The 20,364-nt window shown below is 38.9% G+C and overlaps 1 protein-coding gene across 2 annotated transcripts in view; it reads right to left on the bottom strand.

Moving 5' to 3' along the window:
• LOC135699982 (facilitated trehalose transporter Tret1-like) overlaps window positions 1–20,224 on the bottom strand; it is a 54,485-nt gene extending 34,261 nt beyond the window's left edge. The window contains exons 1-3 of one of the 2 annotated variants that reach the window (XM_065220325.1): window positions 19,961–20,224; window positions 260–381; window positions 31–191 (exon numbers count right to left, since the gene is read on the bottom strand). In XM_065220325.1, coding sequence (XP_065076397.1) covers window positions 31–191; window positions 260–381; window positions 19,961–20,093 — 416 coding nt within the window. In that variant the 5' untranslated portion in view covers window positions 20,094–20,224. Of the gene's footprint in view, window positions 1–30; window positions 192–259; window positions 382–9,179; window positions 9,319–19,960 lie in introns of those variants that run through there. The other variant, XM_065220324.1, reaches the window with a different exon arrangement.
• Window positions 20,225–20,364: the final 140 nt, after the last annotated feature.

Here is a 20,364-nt window from a genome sequence, read left to right as displayed (position 1 = left end):
GTCAGATTAAAACCCAATCTTCGTTGTTACCCAAAGCTCAGCAAACAGTTGGAGGCGATCATCAAGCTGGCCGCCATCAGCATAAACAACTTGGTGCCCACCTTGTAGTACAGCTTGTAGACGACGACCGCCGCAATCGCTGCAGCCAGGGCCGGAGTCGCCGCCAGGGACGTACGCTGATTTTGCGAAAGCTACACCCAAAAAAATAAATCATTACTATGCCTGTACCGCCTTGGGGGGGGGGGATAAATTCACGTACCTCGTCACCCCGCGTCAGTGTCAAACGCTGCTGCGTCAGATCGTCCAAATTGATGTACACCTTGGTGAAAGCATTGCAACTCCAGGCCACCATCGTTCCGACGGACAAGTAACCGAGCGATGCTGTTTGGGAAGGTAGAAGGATGAAAGGAGATTATTGAAATGTAATCAGAACTTTGTGCGGCAGGAGATTGATATCTGCTTTTCATCTTTATCTACATTCTGTCTCCGGATGACGCATGGCAAAAGGGTCTGGAATTTGAGTTGGTCGGAATTCTTTGCAGTTTGTTTGGAGGGGGGGGGGGGGGGGAAGGTTTACTCCACACATTCCGGAGAACGACAGAATGAAACGAAAGCATTTGGATGGGAGCTGTTTGGTTTGTAGGTGGATACAGAATCAATTACAGCCATTGGAAACAGTATCACTTTTTTGTCAAAACATTTTGAAAGAGTTGAGACACATTCGATAGGCGTTTAAAACTTGGCCTCTTGAGGCCATCTTGAAAAAAAAATTGGTTGATGGTGCAGATTTCAAAATTTTGAGATAAGTTTTAAAACACTTATATTTTTAAAATTAAGTATGTTTCATTGATTCGTTTGTTTGGCATGACATTAATCGTGATTGTTGGAAATCGATTTAATTTATTGATTTATTCGAAAAATTTATTTTAAAATGTCATTCCCCACTGTGCAAAATTTTTAAAATCTGTATCATCAAACCGGTTCTCAAGATGGTCCCGTGTTTTAAACGCCTATTGCATCGGAATAAGTGGTACGGACTGACGTTCTGTTCAGATCAACATTTGACGTTTGATGTTTACCTATGCAAAATAGGATAAGTATCAGCATTGGATGCATGCTTGGATTCATCGAAATCGAGCACTTGTTGGCATGGCCTGCTCCTACGCCGATGCCCACGCGGAGGGAAAAGTTATTTTTTTGTTTGTGAATGTGTGTGCCTATACGAAGGTTATGTAAACGAAGAAAGGGATTGAATGCAAATCGATTGTTTGTCTTACAATACGCCTTTTTAATAGAAACTAAGCAATCGATTCAATCTCTGCTGGTGAATAGGAAAACGCTAAAAGGAGTGTTGTGGGCAGAAATGTTTGCCGGGAGATATAGGAAATGGAACACTGTGGTCATTCACACATTTAATTTAACACATGGTCTTCATTAACATTAATTTTCTATCCGTGTACCTAATTTGCTGTCAAGGATAAGGAAATGAGGTAGTGGATTTAAATGGAAATTGATAATCCTTTTTTTTTTTATACAGGTATAAACCCACAATTTCCAACGCTCCATTATGACATGAGATTAAGCCCTCCCACCAACGTCAAGGGGCAAAAACTAGCCATGGGGAGGGAATTTCGTAGGCATTGGATTGCTGTAAATAAAATGGGAGCACTGCTGGACAACTGTCATTGAGGTTGTTCACAACATTACGTACTGTTTGACTGTATATTCAGGAACATCCTCTAATCGAATATACCAGAGGAACTCAAACCAGCTCAACCAGGCTCAAGAGAAAGAGGCAGTGAATCAGACCCCATTAGTATCCTCAATTCAAATAATGCTGCAACTCACACAAAACAAACTACAGAAGTCTATTCATCATCCTCTAGAGTCGGTTTCAAACAATGTTCCCCACCAGTTCCAACTCTTTCCGGTTGCTGATAGACCGTTGCTTTTCTCATCACGAAAGGCTAGGTTTCTGGTCTGCCTTTGAGGGCATTATTAAACCCTAAAACACAGGACTTTTACTATCCTATGAACACAAAACAATTTCGCACCCTCCCCTCCCCCTCCACTTCCCACGTTATCCTGATTCTGATTTCAAACCAAAACATTCAAGGTGTCAGAAATACCGGGTTGCCAAGATAGGTATTTTACAAACAATCACAGCTTGCTCTATGACCGGCACACCTGCGGCACGGGCACACTTGTGGCACACTGAAAAAAAAGATGACCCAAGATTGGTGTACGGAGCGACCTACCCCTTGGGTATTTTACTAAGACGCCCACATTCATCAGGATTTGACAATATGAACCCTAGCACAAATCGGTAAAAACAAACGATTTTAAATTTTGGATGTTGGCTCACACTGGACTAGTCTATCGGTCCCAAGTACATCGATTAACGTGCCCCATTCTAGTCGAAATTCTAGCTCTACATTATGTTTGTTTTGATTCGCTATTAAATTTCGAAAGATAAAATGAGGGGTTCGTGGATTTTCCTATGCTTCAAGGGGTGCATCGATTAACTTGGGACCGAAGAGAGTACCATAGCTGGGCCAAAAATTTGAGCACGTTTCACGCGGGACCTTCTGGTCTTCTAGCACTGCGATCACCAACTTAGCCAGTTGACCAGCCGTATGATATAGCAGTAGGAAAGTAGACTGTTAGACCGTGGCTATTGTTCTAGCCATCGTTCGGTTGGCAGCAAACCAACAACAGATCACTTTCGCTTTCCATATGGATGAGTCTCACTAAAGATCGCTCTTTTGAGAGCGAGAGATTCGGTCTACGATCCGGTATATGGGTATCAATATGGGTATTTTTGGAATCGGGATGACGAATAAAGACTGGAAATCAAAATCCTGATTCCAAAAATACCCATATTGAATGATATTTGGCATTATTTGCTGGTTTCCTTTTACCTGGAGCCGACATCTTGGATTTCAACATGGCGTCAGACATTGATTTTTGATCTCTAGACATCAACCCGATTCCGGAAATACCCATAGTGAAGGGTATTAGGCAGTATTTCCCAGTTTTTTTTTATAACAGGAAGCCCCCATATTGGATTTCAAAATGGCGCCAGAAATTGATTTCCGGTATATATACGTATTTCCGATTCCAAAAATACCCATATTGAAGGATATTTGGCATTATTTCCCAGTTTTTCTATAATCGGAAGCCACCATCTTGGATTCCAAAATGGCGTCTGACATGGATATCCGGTCTTTATACGTCATCCCGATTCCGAAAATACCCATATTGAAGGGTATTTGCTAGTATTTCCCAGTTTTTCTACAACCGGAAGCCGCCATCTTGGGTTTCAAGATGGCGTAAGACATTGATTTTCGGTATGTATACGTCATCCTGATTCCAAAAATACTATTTTGAAGACTATTTGACATTATTTCACAGAGTTGGTTGGAAATGCTAACATGAAGCTTTAGTGTGATAATTTATAAGCTAGAGAATGATATTAAGAAGAGGGTAGGTGGATAGTTCCGTTAGAGTACGGCAGTATGAAAATTGTATAGAAGTTGAAAATGAGCTCCACCTACCCTCTTCTTAATATCATTCTCTAGCTAATAAATTATCACACTAAAGCTTCATGTTAGCATTTCCAACCAATTCTGAAAATCGCTAACTTCGCGTATGAAGTAACATAAAAACACTTTGAATTATTTCACAGTTTTCCTATAACCGGAAACCACCATCTTGGATTTCAAGATGGCGTTGGTCGACGATTTCCGGTCTCCACGTCACCCCGATTCTGGAAATACCCACATTGAATTCACAGTTTTTCTGTATTCAAAAACCGCTATTTAGGGTTTTTGATCTAATTTCCGTCTTACTAAGGACAACCCGTGCTTTACTTCTCTTTTCTGAACGAATTTAAACCAAAAATGGAATATTTCTGTCAAAGATGACTTCTTAATTTATCCACCTTTCTATACGTACCGTTGGATTTGATAAACAGTCACAAATTGTTGAGATATTGTTCAAAATCTAATACTGCTTCTTGATTCTAAATTCGTTCTACGAGTTTCAATTCCGTCCTAACGCATTGAAACGCCATTAGATTTTCTTCGTCCTACGGATAAACGTAGAAAAGGGGGATTCGTATTTTTATTTTTAATGCCTTGTATTGATGGCTGCTTGAACATGATTAGATGCTACAAGATAATTTGTTTTATATAGAATGTATCGACAAACATGAGTTGTTTCACTTATGGAAAGCCAATGGAGCACCTAAAACTGTGTCTTTCTGTGGCTCAACATATTTTGTGCAAATTCGACATCGATGCCGACCTCATGCCAGATTCATTCAAAGGTATTTGAAATCGCAGAGAATCTGTGCAAATACTTTAAGAGGCGGTGGGATAAGCACAACCGAACCTTGAGCAATGTTTTCGAGCAGAACGTTGAATACTTTAAACAACCGTTTCGATTACCGGAAGCAATTATGAATGAACTTCCGTCTACATCTAACGGTGTTAAGCGTGGTCGAAAGCCGTTGTCTTTTGATGACTGTACCGATAGCGTTAAAAGACAAAAGACAACTGACCTTCGCAAAAATTATGCAGCAAGTGAGCTATGCTACGCAGCTCAGATGAAATTACGATCGTGCGGGAGAAGTAACGAAGCTACTGTTGTCCGGAATGCCACGTGTACGACACCTACTCGGGCCAAACGGATGCTTTCAACTCTGCAAGGCTCATGCCAGCCCAAGATCATGCCGTACTCAAATAATGAGGCGTTGGCATTGATTTTGGATGCTAATTTGACAAAATCTCAATACCTTAAAATGAGACATGGCGCAAACACGAGGAATGCTAAGTTGTATCCGAACTACCACGAAATATTGTCTGCTAAAAAAGCTTGCTACCCAGATAGCGATGCCATCACCGTTACCGAAGACGTTGTCGAAGTGAAACTTCAAGAATTGTTGGACCATACTGCAGCAAGAATTATCGAAGCGAATACTTCAAAGCTTGATGAATTTTCAGAAAGTGAACTGCTCGACGTCGTGCTTTCCGTTAAATGAGGGTTTGATGGCAGTTCCGGTCACGCCGAGTGTAAGCAACGATTTGACTGCGATGATGCAGCTAAATCGGATTCCAACATGCTTATTACATCTATTGTTCCCATTATTGCTCGAAGCGGCGAGAAGTGCCTTTTTCAGAACCCTCGACCGTCTTCAACACGCTACTGTCGTCCAGTTCATATTCAGTTCCTAACTGAAACAATCGAGGTATCGGTTAAAGAAAACGACTATATTGAACAACAGATCTCGGATTTGCAACCATTGAAGCTGACGATAAACGGGAAGAATATCGTTGTCAAATAAATATGATATGCTCATGACAATGGTAGACGGAAAAGTGTGCAACTCGGTAACGTCTACAAAATCTGCCCAAAGGTGCTACATTTGTGGTGCCACGCCTATCCAAATGAACGATCTCTCCAAAATACATCAACGCCCAACAAACAAGGATAATTTTCAATTTGGTCTTTGCACATTACATGCATGGATACGTTTTTATGAATATTTCCTTCACATCTTGTATCGTTTTTAATACAAGAACGGTTCCGTGTGAAAACAGGATTGATCGTCGACAAACCTCGTTCAGGAGGATCTGGAACTTCGAATGACGGAAACAGTGCACGCCGCTTCTTCCAGAACTGGGAGAAGTTAGCTGAGATCACCGGATTGAACCCTGCATTGCTATATAGATGCAAAATAACATTAGAAGTTCTGGCTTCGGGATTGGAAATTGACTCTCATAAGTTTGAAGAGTATTGTTTTGAAACGGCAAGAGAATTAATCAAGAATTACCCCTGGTTTTATCTCCCGGTGACTGTACAGAAAGTTCTTATGCATGGATCCCAGATCATAAGCCATTTTCTTGTGCCAATTGGGCAATTGTCGGAAGAGGCCCAAGAATGTCGGAATAAGGACATGCTGAACGTTTTAAATTACAATGTATCACACATAGTCGATTTGATAAGCACATTGTTGTGTTGATGCGCCAGCTAAACGTTTTTATCATGGCTTGCTAGGATCATGATGTGAAGCCGAAAAAGCTATACAGTGTTGTTTGAATGAGAGATGACGTGTTGTAGAGGTTGGATGTTGTTGGTAGTATGGCAAATGTATTTCTAACATTCCAAGCGTAGAACATATCAGAACCTAATGAAACCACTTGTATTTTGTAGTTCAAAGGCATACTTTAGAATGAAAATGTTTTGGCTTCCCGTATCTGCCCGTTCTCCAGATATTTTGCGTAGAAAATGACCTATTTTTATGTTAAAATATTGAATAACTTTTGATAAGTTCATTATAACAACCTAATGTCTTCTAGTAAAATGCGTGTTTTGATGATATCTACAATTTTTTACAACAAATCATACTGCTAAAATAAAATTTTTAACATTTTTTCTAACAAAAAATGATTTTTGAGGGAGTTTTCATAAAAACGTCAGTTAACTGCGTGTTTTGATGATATCTACAATTTTTTACAACAAATCATACTGCTAAAATAAAATTTTTAACATTTTTTCTAACAAAAAATGATTTTTGAGGGAGTTTTTATAAAAACGTCAGTTAACTCAACATTGTGTATACGATATTGTTATCTTCAGCAAAGTTGCTAGTATTTGCATTATCTACAACTTTGCTCAAGATGCCAACCACTTTTGAGCATGTTTACAAAATTTGAATTTTCTATTGCCGTTCTAGGTGGACAGATCCTAATTTTACTTACTTCAAAACAAAGCTTACAAAGTATCTAACAACTTCTCTGAAGACACTACTCTTCCAAAATGACGTTTACATACCCAAAATAAAAAACGCACGTTTTCGGTAGGTTTAAACCACTGTGCAACCCCGTGAACGCAAAAAAGGTGAAGGGATTACTTCAAGCGCAATCCGAACCTTTCGATTCGGGACGTAGCCTAGAAGGTCAATTATTCCGTCTGGTTCGTCCAGCAGACAATGAAGCGGGCCGGACTTCATGTCTTCAAGGTAAGGAAGGCGCCTAACCGAATCGATAAACAGAATACGGTGGCCAAATCCCGCGCCAGCAAGCTGTACCACGAGTGGTTGGTGCAGCCGAAATGCATCGTAATGGACGACGAGACGTACAATAAAGCGGACGCCAAGCGGATCCCCGGCCTGGAGTTTTTCGTCGGCAAGTCCCGCCTGGATGTTTCGTAGAAGTTCCGGAAGAAGATGGTCGATAAATTTGCCAAGAAGCACTTAGTGTGGCAGGCGATCTGTGGGCGCGGCAAATTCAGCAAGCCGTACATAACGACCGGCACCATCAACGGCCAAATATATAAAGAAAAATGCCTCCAGAAGCACCTGCTGTCCTTCTTCCGGTACCTAGAAGGTGACACTCTGTTTTGACCGGATCTGGCATTGTGCCATTACGCGAAACTGGTGATGGAGTGGTATGAAGCCAACGATGTTGTTTTTGTGCCGAAGGAGGCAAGTCCGCCAAACTCACCAGAACTTCGCTCAATAGAAAATTTCTGGGCGATTATGAAGGGCAAGCTCCGGAAAACAGGGAAGGTCTTCAAAAACGATATGGATTTGAAGAAAGTGGATGAAAGTGTGTAAGAAAGGATTTGATCGGTAGCGTTAATTCCAAGGTGTGGACTAGTATGTGCTTATTTATTCCCTGAGAGTTTCAAAAATATCCGACTTAAAACTATTTTTTGTTGATCATTTTTGTCTGTTGCATTTTGTTTAGTGTTGCTCTCCTTCTTTCTCATGGCTCTTGCTTTTAATACGTTTATCCAAAGATCCAAATCTCATTCCAGGTTCTCGATACTGATTGTAGACGTTTGATGATTACCTCCTCCTTGTATCTGCTTGTTGTGCCTTCATATTTTTTTATCCTTGCTTGGTCCTGCCGGAATCGCATATTAATCTCCCTGAAACTGCTGGTGGTTCCGATTGTGTTTAATAATATCGCGATTCAGACTGGCTCCGTTGGCTCTTTCTTAATGTTGCTGTTGCCGTCAGTGAAACGTTGCGTATGAGCATGAAGAGACTGCAAACCGGTAATATGGGATCCCCTCACTCCATCAGCCGGTTAGAATCCTATGCTCATTTGGGGTTAATACGTATGCAGGCTAATTTTGCGTGACGTGGTGTCCTCTGACTAAGTCGTTTAGATTTCCTCAAAAACAAAAATTCTTTCGAATCCATGGACATCTCTCAAAAGTCGTGTGGAATGTCTGCAGTGATTTTCACCAGCCCCCCTTACTTTGAAGTAAACAAAGTAGTAAACCTTAGCAACGATTGACATAATGTCAACTCAAAACAGTGATGTATTTTTATATTATACTAGCTGAGTGTGCCCGGTCTTGCTCGGGATTCAATATTAGCTTGAGTTTATGCGCCGATTTAAAAAAAAAGCATGCTATATTGTACGTAGACCCCCCCCCCCTATTATCTAAGGGGCTACCCCCTATGATTATCTCCTTATACCCCTACACTCGCCCCCACATGCCTAATTTGGTTCCATTTGCTTGATTAGTTCTCGAGCTATGCAGAAATTTCTGTTTCATTTGAATTAGAGCCCCCCCCCCCTTACAGAAGGGGGAGGGGTCTCGAACCATCATAAGAACCTTCCACGGCCCCAAAAACCCCTGTATACAAATTTTCACCCCAATCGGTTCAGTAGTTTCCGAGTCTATAAGGGTCAGACAGACAGACAGACAGACAGAAATTCATTTTTATATACATAGATTTTGTGTCATACTTGCCATCGTGTGCCATGACGTGCCAATCAATGAGCCACGATGTGTATCAGCACTGTGTGCAGAGTTGAATACCCCTTGATTTTGATTTGGTTTCAATTACAAAAATTGTCATGACAAAAAGAACAAACTATAAATTAACTCCCTCCCAGCTATGAACTAACATAATTATCGAAAAAAGAGCGCCAAAAATTACCTGTTTTTGTCAAATTATTTAAAGAATGCCCTTCATTATCCAAAACTGGATTTCATCACATCAGTATAAATTCACCAAAATAGCTTGAAAACCCTCACAATAATCTTGAGAACACCAAAATAGAAACGCCAAAATAGCTCAGAATGCCAATGAACATTTTAAAACATTCATATTTTTTCCTACCCAGTAATAAAGAGTCAGTTCCCAAACTTACCGACAACCGTAAACTGTACGGCGGTCAACTTCTCCGCCAGGCGACATCTTTTCTGCATTTCCATCGAGTCGTTACTACTCAGCATCCTCCGGGAAGACTGTTTCACCCTTCCCACACTTCCCATGGTGACACTTTTCGCGGATCCGATTCGATTCATGATGAGCTTTCAGCTATGAACTTCACCAGCAACTTCCAGCAACCGTTTTTTGACACTCGAAGCTTTCATCAATCACGCCCACCAACCCTCGCACCTTTGATGACGACTTTGTGGTTCGATTGCACTCCACTCATGTTCGGCACCGCCTACTAATACTCTACTTTGGCACCGAAACACGAGCGTTCGTCATTCAGTCAATATTATGCTCAAAACCCACTTGGTTTTTTGTTTTCCTCGCTATGCTCTCACCTCAAATGGTTCCGAGAGCAGAAAGGAAAACCTCCACACCTTTTTCTTTTTTCTCGCTGGTTGTTGGCGATCCTTATTTTTTGTAAGCTCAGGTTTTCCTAAACGGTAATTAAGCACCACCAGCGGCACTTCGACGATGGGATTAGGCACGATTTGGAATGTTTCCTTGCTCCTCTAAACAATGCAAGAAACAAAACAACTGCATAGAAACGTCGAGACTGACTGATCGGGTGCTCTGATTGCTGCTCCGTCCGGCTAGATGTAGCATCAGTGAAATGTTGCGTAGGAGCGTAGAGAGACTGGAAACCGGTAATACGGGATCCACTCTATCAGTCGGTTCGAAACCTATGCTCATTTGGGGTTAATTCGTATGCATGCCTTTCTGACTATTTCGTTTAGATTTCCTCAAAAACAAAAATTCTTTCGAAACTAAGTGCATCTCTCAAAAGCCGTGTGGAATTTCTGCAGAGATTTTCACTGACCCCCTTACTTTGAAATAAACAAAGTAGTAAACCTTACAGTGGCGTCCCGTAACCTCACTTGTTACCTGTGCACCCTTCAAAACCCGATGTAATGCCATATTCATACTCGAATCGGTTGAAAAATCCACTTAATCTTCTAGTTTACTCGATATCTATCCATTGCAACCAATGTTTTGATAACTGTTTATGTTTTGAAAGTCGGTGCACAGGTAGATTGAGGTTAAGGAAACGCCACTGAAACCCTAGCAACGATTGGCATAATGTCATCACAAAACAGTGCTGTCTTTTTATATTATATGTTGTGTCATACTTGTCATCGTGTGCCATGAAGTGCCGATCAGTGTGCCACGATGTGTATCGGCACTGTGTGCAGAGTTGAATATCAAGGGGTATTGATTTGGCTTCATTTACAAAAATTGTCATGACAAAAAGAACAAGCTATAAAATGAATGAATCATTAATTCAAGGTTATTTTCCACACATAATGGTACTGTTCCATTGGTAGTAAGCAATTAAAATCCCCATATATACATTTGGAAAAGAGTAAATTATACGCTTTTGATGCATATTCAGGTCGAAAAAAGTTGACAACAACCTAAAGAAATAATTCATGGACTTCCCCAAAGAACCAAACAATTCAAATTTGTGTAACCGTTGGTTCCAAGTTTATACTTGTTGGCTCCTCCACAAGTCCTAGAAACCTTCGTTTAATACTAATTAATACGTCTTTTTCCACAGTTAATACTAATAACATTGGGACAGCTGGCACTCACATGTTGGCATTCGTGCGGGTGAGCCTGTTCCACTTAAAAATTACTCGAGTATGAGTGGTGGTTGCTTATTTTGAGTAGTTTGAGCACCGTGGCCAAAACAATATCCATGCCCTGATAGTTTTCAATCGTCACTCACAGATGGAGTACCCGTATATTCACAAACAACATAAATCAAACATAATCTCGTTTTTCCATTAGAACTTTTCCTATAAATGCTTGGCTTGATTTGTTATTGTTCATTAATTTATTTGATAAGGCTCAAACGAATTAACTTTACAGAGACGGGGATTCTTGTTCACTATACAATAGTGAACTTTTTGTGAACATTAACGGCAAAGAACTCACCTGGGAGACCGTGAGTTCCTGCCCACATGTCATTTCTCATCTTGGTATCGGCCGAAAGAACTGCTGATTAAGAACAATAAGGAGGGCCACACAATAGAGATTTTCACGTCCGATTGTATTGGTGCGATATGTGAGAGCGTGCTAGTGAATATCCGAGGAAAATACATAACAAATCGATGTCAAACTCATTTTGACAGATCTACTTTTATACATTTTTTAGGTTAGCCAGAGGAAAATAATAAACAACTTTACACGGCGTTGCCCCCGCTAGTGTGCGTGCGTTAAACGTCACTAATCTCTATGGTTGCTGCCGAGAAAACAGACGATCGCGTGGCACACATCGAGAGTGGCCTGCTTTTGTCGACAGCCGAGTGAACACTGGCTTGATTTGTATGAAGCTTCTTTCCAAATTAAATCATCGGACAAAGTAGTAGTGCGCGCATGTGTAGTGAAACCTCACACCGTGGTGCAATTGTTATAATTTTTGTGTTGTTTTTCTTTAATTAGGTCAAATCGTTAGTACGTTAATCCGAGATGTTAGTGCTGATCAGTGATTGTTAGTACGGATGGTAAAAAGTACAGACTATTTGTTGGTTAGTGTTAGTAAATGTATTAAAATTACCTAAAAATTAAAGTTTTAAGATCTGGCAAGCACTGGCGTCGAATCATCATCGATCGTCATCATGACAGTTGACAAACACACCCCGACTGCCGACCGTTACCAATAGCACCACCGCAACACCACCATTACACAACTCATCACGAGAATGATCGCGATTATGAATATTTTTCATACCTTCCGGAGCCAATGACGGATATTACAGTTAACAATTTATCCCTCAAAGAAATCTTGCATGCTCTTGAGTCCTTGGATACGTCAAAAGGCGCTGGTCCAGATGGTTTACCACCTATTCTTCTAAAAACACTTTCAAATGAATTAGTAAAGCCTTTATTTTGGTTGTTTAATTCATCGTTAAACGCCAGTATGCTGCCTCCAATTTGGAAGGAATCTTTCTTAATCCCTATTTTTAAAAACGGGAAAAAATAGGATATCACAAACTATCGCGGGATTGCTATATTATCTACTATTCCTAAACTTTTCGAGTCCATCATTAATGCCAACATATTTTCCCAAGTTAAATCTCTCATTACTAGTAAACAACATGGATTTGTTAAAGGTCGATCTACAGCCACTAATTTGATACATTTTGTAACATATGCTTTAAATGTAATGGATAAGGGAAATTACGTAGAAACATTATATACTGATTTTAGTAAAGCATTCGATAGAGTGGATATACCACTGTTGATTTTCAAGTTGTCCAAGTTAGGTTTTAATACCAGGCTACTGCAATGGATCGAGTCATACTTGTCAAGGAGAACGCAAAGAGTAAGATTTGAAGGAAAATTGTCGTCTGTCGTTCATGTAACATCTGGTGTGCCACAAGGTTCGCATCTTGGTCCACTACTATTCATCTTATTTGTCAATGATATAGAATACATTTTGAAGCTGCTTCATGTTTCAATATATGCAGACGACATGAAACTTTTCATGGAAATATCTAAAGCTATTTTAGCAAGAAGTTGACATTTTTTACACTTGGTGTAAGAAGAATTTGTTAGAGATTAACGTTAGTAAATGTAATTCTATATCGTTTACAAGAAAGCATGCCATAGTAAATGACACAATTTCCCTTGGTGAGAAAACAGTTGAAAGGTGTAATCAAGTAAGGGACTTAGGCATTATTCTCGACTCTAAGTTGTCATTTGTTGATCACTACAATAACATTATATATAAAGCAAGTAACATGCTAGGGTTTATCAAAAGATTTAGTCTGCACTTCAATGATCCTTACACTATTAAAACATTGTATGTGGCCTATGTGAGACCTCTTCTTGAATACTGTAGCGTAGTGTGGGCTCCGTATCAGGATACATATATAAACCGCATTGAGTCTGTTCAAAAACAGTTTTTGTTGTTTGCCCTTCGAAAATTAGGTTGGACGAGATTACCACTTCCATCTTATGAATCGCGATGTTTGTTAATAAGTTTAGATTGACTGAAAAAACGAAGAGACTTTGCCATGGTAACATTTATAAACGATGTTATTGCTCAAAGAGTTAATGTTCCGGAAATTTTAGAAAATATAAATTTTTATGCTCCCACTCGCTCTCTGAGGATTAGGAATTTGATTTACATTAACAATCAAAGAACAAACTATGCTAAAAATGGGCCTTTGAATAGAATTATGACCTGCTATAACGCATATTCCCAATCAATTGATATAACAATGAATAAAATAACACTAAAAAAAGCATTCTTTTCAAGGTTAGCCAGGCAATAATATTTAAGACATAGTTAATAAGCATTCATTGTAATTGGTCTACGATTGATTGACGACATAAATAAATAAATAAATTGCACAGTTGTCGGAGATGCCAATTTGGTGAACTTAATTGTTTTGTGGTCAAACCGTTGACTTTATCCAAAAACTGTCTTCAAAAGAATTGTTCACAAAAAACATCGCGCATATTATGACAACCAACAATATTTGTCATGGCATACTATGAAAAAAAATTATAAACACAAACTTTTTTTCAAAAGAGATAGAAGAGTAGTTTTTTCAGCAAAGTTGTAGTACTCACAAAAATATGAATCTTTGCTGAAGACACCAAATTTGTATGACGAATACTTGTGAAGATATGAAGCGTTGTTGATGGAAACCCCCTTAAATTCAGTTTTTAAGTATAACTTTTTTTATAACAGTAAACAATGTTCTAGAAAAATGTAAACAACATACAAATACATGTTTTTGCTCAAAACAGTATGTGACTAAAATCATCTCTTTCAAAGTTATAGTACTTTTTACATTTATTTTTCCTTAATTTCAACTGTATATAGGGGAGAAGGTGGCAAACCGGGACACAGCATCAAGAACTCTTTTTAAAGCTTAGACTCTGTACTACAAAGTAGTGAAAGTTTGGTTAGCGCCAATTCATAAGTGAGTTAATAGGGTCACGTTGAATGTTCACGTGTTTGGCCTTTTTCTATATGTCTCCTCATTTATGACCGGTAAATTATGGATTAGAATTTTTGAGCATTTTGGGCTTCACTGAGATACATAACATCACATGGTAGTATGGGTAAACCTTCGTGAAGCCCCATAATATCATTGGTTTGGATTATTTGGTTTTCCAAAATACCTGGAACTCAGGTCTTTATTTTTTGTAGAGTCACTTTAACACTATTGGATCATTCGTGACACATCTCGGTTAGATTTGAACTCATGACTTTAAGAGGTATGGATTCCATCCGTTATGTCTTACCAAGGGGTGGTCACTCTACACACTAATTTTGCGCCAACATTTTTCTCAGTGTGCCTCATGTGTGCCGCGCTTTGCCGAGAGTGCCATGCCATCGGACTGTTTTTTTTTTATGAATAATTGTATGTTTGGCAACCCGGTATTTTGACAATTCAAATGTTTTTTTTTTGTTTTTGGTATATCAAACCGTACGAGCTGTCGAAAACAATGGTCACGTCAATGCCAGATCAACAGAATGGGCAGCCCATCAAGAATACTGCTGCTGCGCAGCACTCAGATCGGCCCAATTCCGTCTCCCGTAAGTCACAGTGCGATGAAGATTTGATCCACGGAGAGTACAGAAAACATTACACGCTGGTGAGGAGCATTGGGAATGCACTCATTGAATATTCTGCACCGAGATATCAAAGATGAGGACGTTATCATCGATCACCATTTCCATATCAAGCTGATTAACTTCGGATCGGCGACGTTCGTACAGGAAGGGCAACTGCAGTCCGGAAGTGGTAGGCAACCGCTACTCCTGCCCTGAACTGGAAATGTGGGCTCTCTGTGTGACACTGTACGTGTTGTTGTTCTTCGAGAACCCATTTGTGGACGTTGAGGAAATCCGTGGACAAGAGTCCGAAAACCATCACCATCCAGGAGCTACTGGAGACGGAATGAATGACGCAGGAAATCAATTCGTCACAGTTTAATTTTCCCAAAATTGTCCCCTGCTAACTGTACGAAATCAATCCGTCGAAGAGCTACGTAGATGCAAATATCTGCGCCAGCCAGACGGGACTGTCCACGTCGCCGCAAAGCCTTTCTATATTGGGTAATGTCGATAGTGAGCAGCGTTGCCAGTATTCCAGATTTATCTGGATTTTCCAAATTTTCAGTCGTCTTGCCAGATACACAGACAGATCAAGTATATTTCCATATTTTTTAAATATGTTCCAGATTTTCTCAGATTTTTTATATATGTTAATGGACTCTCTAATCAAAAAAATAAAAAGTCAAACTGACATCTTTTTAATTATAAAGTACCATCAGCGTTGGATATTATTGCAACATCGTACATGGAATTGCTACAGTATGTTTGCAGTGGGTTGCAGAGTCATGAAAATTGAGATATTTTCTAAAGATTATTAAAAAAAACCTTCAAATTTTTAAAAATACCTGGCCTGGTTTTATTTATTTTTTTTTTTTTTAGGTTTTGTTAAGATTTTATCTATAATTATTTTTTTTTGAAATCCTGGATTTATAAAAACCAAAATTTCAATTGGCAAATCAAAGTTGGCACTCGTGGAGAATAGAAGAACTATAACAGTGATGATGGTTTCAAAATTTTCCACGGGGAAGTATACGAATGCAATCTTAAAATGCTTTTATTTTGCAAATGGAACATTTTATTTAAATCTGGTTGCTGCTACAGTGGTAGAAAAGCTCAAATCTATGTGTACACCTAAAAATCTGAAAAGAAATTAATTTTTCTGTATTATTTGTCTATTGAGTAGTCCTTAAGTTTTCTACTAACATAGCATCAACCAGATTTAAATAAAATGCTCCATTTGCAAAATAAAAGCATTTTAAGATTGCACTCGTATACCTCACCGTGTAAAATTTTGAAACCATCATCACTCTCATAGTTCTTCTATTCTCCACGAGTGGCAACTTTGATTTGCCAATACGAAGGATTTTTTTTTTAATTTTGTAGAAATTGAAAACTGTTCAGAATTGAAAACAATAAATTGAGTTTAGGAAAATTAGCAAGGCTTTTGAATCTAGACATTCACCAGGTCTTTGAAGTATATTGGTGAGATTTTTGAAGATAATTCATAGGATTTTTAAAGTACCTGCGAATATTGAGTTACCTTAGCAGTCTGAATTACGTCAAATTCTGAATTGCCCTAGAATTCAGAGTCTTAAGGTAGTTCTGAAAATAGTTGTGAAGTGTGAGGCCAATTTCTTGTGAAACCAAAGGGAATTTCAGCTTAATTCTGAGTAGGGTTGTGGGCTTCGTCACCCGTCGTTCAGGCGTATTGTGAGTGTCATGAAGTGAGGGTTCGAATCCCGCTCCAGCCGGTGTAACTTTTTGGAACCTGAAAATTTACCTACTGGCACAGAGAACAGACATCCAAGTCAAATTCTTAAAGTGTGTAAGAAATTTAACTTAACATGAATGTCAAAATTGTTGTGAGCAAAACATTGTTTGTATAAAACCGATCAAAACATGGGCCGCAAGTGCGAGTTTTATTGGTGCGCAAATAAACAAGGTGTTACCAAGCGAAAATCTTTTCACAATTTTCCAAAGGATGCTGAACTGTCCGAACTACAGGAGATTTTCTTGTCACGTGTAATCCAAGCGCTTGCAACGAAAAAGTTATGTTCCGACCACTTCCACCGGAGGTTTTTCGAGTTCCTGGAAGAACGGATGTAGGTTAAGCAGTGTTCAAATCTTACCACATGAATTTAAATGAGGGCTAATTCTAGTTCACACCCTCACTGAATCATTTGAAGATACGCCGCCAGTGAACTCAAGAAAAGTCAATTTTGCTCCTGATTACTATGCTCAGTTAAACTTGGAACGAAAAACGGTTGTAGATCATCAGGAAACTGTAAAGCTGTGTTCCATTTGGTGAATTTTCACTTAAATTTGACAGATGAAAAAAATTCTAATAAACCTGTTATTCCAGCAGACTTATTTCTGACAGACAAGGAATCAACTTTGACAGATGCTTTCTCGAAAATGGGCCGTTCAACAACAGAGGGATTTTCGAACATCATAATTTATTTTCGAAGTGTCAAATTTAAGTGAAAAATTTCAAAATGGAACACAGCCTTAAAGACTTTAGTTTTTTATTCGAAAATAATGGTTCCGCAGAACTCGAATAATTTCCGTTGTTTTGTCTTGTTTGTTTTGAACTGATTTCACAGTTCATTTTTATACACGGTCAAAAATATCAACCCAAATTTCAGTTCATTTTACTTATTAATCGTGATAACTCGAGTCGCAGCATTCCGTATGGCAGCGCCAGTGTTTCTAACGTATTTTAATTTGAATTCTTACATTTAATTTTTCGAAAAAAATTGTTTAAGCTTGGATGTCTGCTCTCTGTGCTACTGGTGTGTTGTCAGTTGTCTAGTGTTAAGTATGCAATCTGTGCAACCTCTGGTTGAAGATGTTGTCAATTGTCTTTTAAAAACTCTGATGACATTTGCATGGAGATTTTGAGAAGAAAGGAAATAGTTAGAATTCGGAAGAGAAATCATAGAAAATTCTTAAGATGAAACTTAAGGAGTATGCTGATACGAATCGTGAGAATAATTTTAAAGGAGTTCTGTCCAATGTTACTATGGAGATTAATTTTCATCGCATTTATAGTAATTTGATCAGAATTATGCGAAAATAATATCTGGCAATTTCTGGAATACTTTCAAGGCCATTTTGCCAAAGTACTTGAGTACTTAAGCATACTGAAGAGGATTTCAAATGAATTCTCACATTACCTTACGAAGTAGTTTAAATGGAATTAAATAATAATAAGTTTGGATATTATCAAGATTATTTTGGGGGAATCCAGAAAGTCAAAGCAAACATTTCATGTGTATGCTGGGATTTAGCTTAGCTTTATCCGAGACTCAGCAATCAAATGTCACTTTTGCAGAGATCTCAGTGAAATTTATTTTTACAAAGATTTGTACAACCGAGCTCAGTAGAAAAAAAAAACTAAGTGTGTATGATGGAATTCTAGGATGATTCAAATGAAACTATGAAAAAAGAACGAAGATGTCCAGTGAAGAGTTCCAACTTAATTCAGACTAACAACAAATTTCATGATCCGGGACACAGGAAAAATATAAATTCCAAAATTTAGAATCATTTCAAGATCCTGAGACTTCAAAAATAATGCTTTCAGACTTTCATTTTAGTTACCTATATAATAAAATTATTCTTTGGCATAAAATTAGTCGTAATGGTCATGTGAATAGTGGAGTTACCCGTAGTTTGTTTGTGTCAACAATCAAATTTTGACACATCCCACTGCACATACGCAGAAAGAATGCAGTGATGCCAATTACTTTAGAGATCACTTAAAATATGTACCATGGGTGCCAAACAGTGCCACTGAGTGAGTCATGGTGTGCCCTACTGTATTTTTGGCACACTGTGTTTTACAGACTAACCAAGACATTCGACGATGTCGTGACTAATCTTATGTACCTTAATTAATTATTTAATTAACTAATTTTTAATTTATCTCTGAACCAATCATGCAAGGAGCAAGACTGCTTCTAATTCATGTGCAATTTCAGAGTTGCTTTTGAGGCACCTCGAGTAACTCACATTGCTCAGTGAGAAATATCACTGTCATTTGCTTTCTAACTGTTCGCATTACAGCAACAACAATCGTGAGCTTCCGCTCTGCAACTCCAGGCGATTATGATTGCGATTTGGAACTTTCGGTACCTGCTTTGGAGAGCTTGATTGATCAGGGACGATCCTTTCGGAGTCAGTAGGTTTGGTTGCTGAGAAGGAAGAACAACTGCTGAAAACAGGCTGGAAGTGTAGGTTATTGTTGATAGTAGGCAGGCACTGGCACAGGTTCTTCCATAATATTCAAGTTATTCAAAAGGCTCAAAAGACACTTGGGCTTACTTTGTTTACAAACTAAACTGACGTCTAATATGAGACGCCTTTTCTTAAAAGGAGTAAATGGAGTAAGCAGAGAAAAAATCGTTGAACGTTGATAAATATTGAGGCACTCGCTGCAAAAAAAGGAGCTCAGAGTAAACCTGTCTCACCCCTTGCAATCATGGTGTCGAACATTTCCATGCCAGGCATGATCGGGCATGCAAGGAGTTTGAGATCGGACCTTTTTTTATTTGCATGAATCTGCTTCTCTATCTTCAACTACCTTCGTAACAGGATATGTCTTGCTCAGGTTTTATACTAGAACTACTTTACTCGGAAAACTGTAGCAAAAGAATTCAAACACTATTCCTCCAATGACACCAACATAATTTCTAAAAATTTACTCTTTAAGCTATTGTGGTAGAAAAAATCGCCAACTGACTCGTGCGCGAGCAGATTGTGGTGAGAGAAAATAATATAGTTTTTTTTTTCAATTTTAAGGATATTTAGATATTTTACCAAGACATAATATGAACGTCGAGACCAAATTATGGGCTATAAGACCTAAAACCTAAAACCTAAATTGTTGCTCGGGATGAGTATATATGATTTGGGAAAACCCTAATTCCCGCATTTTTCCCGGCAAATCCAAATTCCCGGTTTTTTCCCGGATTTCCCGATGCGAATTCACCAAAATAGTCTGAAAACCCTCACAATAATCTTGAGAACACCAAGGTAGAAACGCCAAAATTGCCCAGAATGTCAATGAACATTTTAGAACATTCATTATTTTTCCTACCCAGAAATAAAGAGTCAGTTCCCAAACTTACCGACAACGGTAAACAGTACGGCGGTCCACTTCTCCGCCAGGCGACACCTTTTCTGCATTTCCATCGAGTCGTTACTACTCTGATTGCTCAGCATCCTCCGGGAAGACTGTTCCACCTTTCCCACACTTCCCATGGTGACACTTTTCGCGGACCCGATTCGATTTAATTTATGATGAGCTTTCAGCTATGAACTTCACCAGCAACTTCCAGCAACCCTTTTTTGACACTCGAAGCTTTCACCTATCACGCCCACCAACCCTCGCACCTTTGATGACGACTTTGTGGTTCGATTGCACCACCGCCTACTATACTCTACTTTGGCAGCGAAACACGAGCGTTCGTCATTCAGTCAATATTATGCTCAAAAACCCACTTGGTTTTTTGTTTTCCTCGCTATGCTCTCA

Source organism: Ochlerotatus camptorhynchus, unplaced genomic scaffold (genome assembly GCF_037179485.1).
Source record: "Ochlerotatus camptorhynchus isolate MF236.1 unplaced genomic scaffold, CSIRO-AGI_Acam_v1.1 ptg000124l, whole genome shotgun sequence".
NCBI classification, from domain to species: Eukaryota; Metazoa; Arthropoda; class Insecta; order Diptera; family Culicidae; genus Ochlerotatus; species Ochlerotatus camptorhynchus.
The sequence above is the reverse complement of the archived record's forward strand: the minus strand, read 5'-3'. Positions and strand labels throughout refer to the sequence as shown.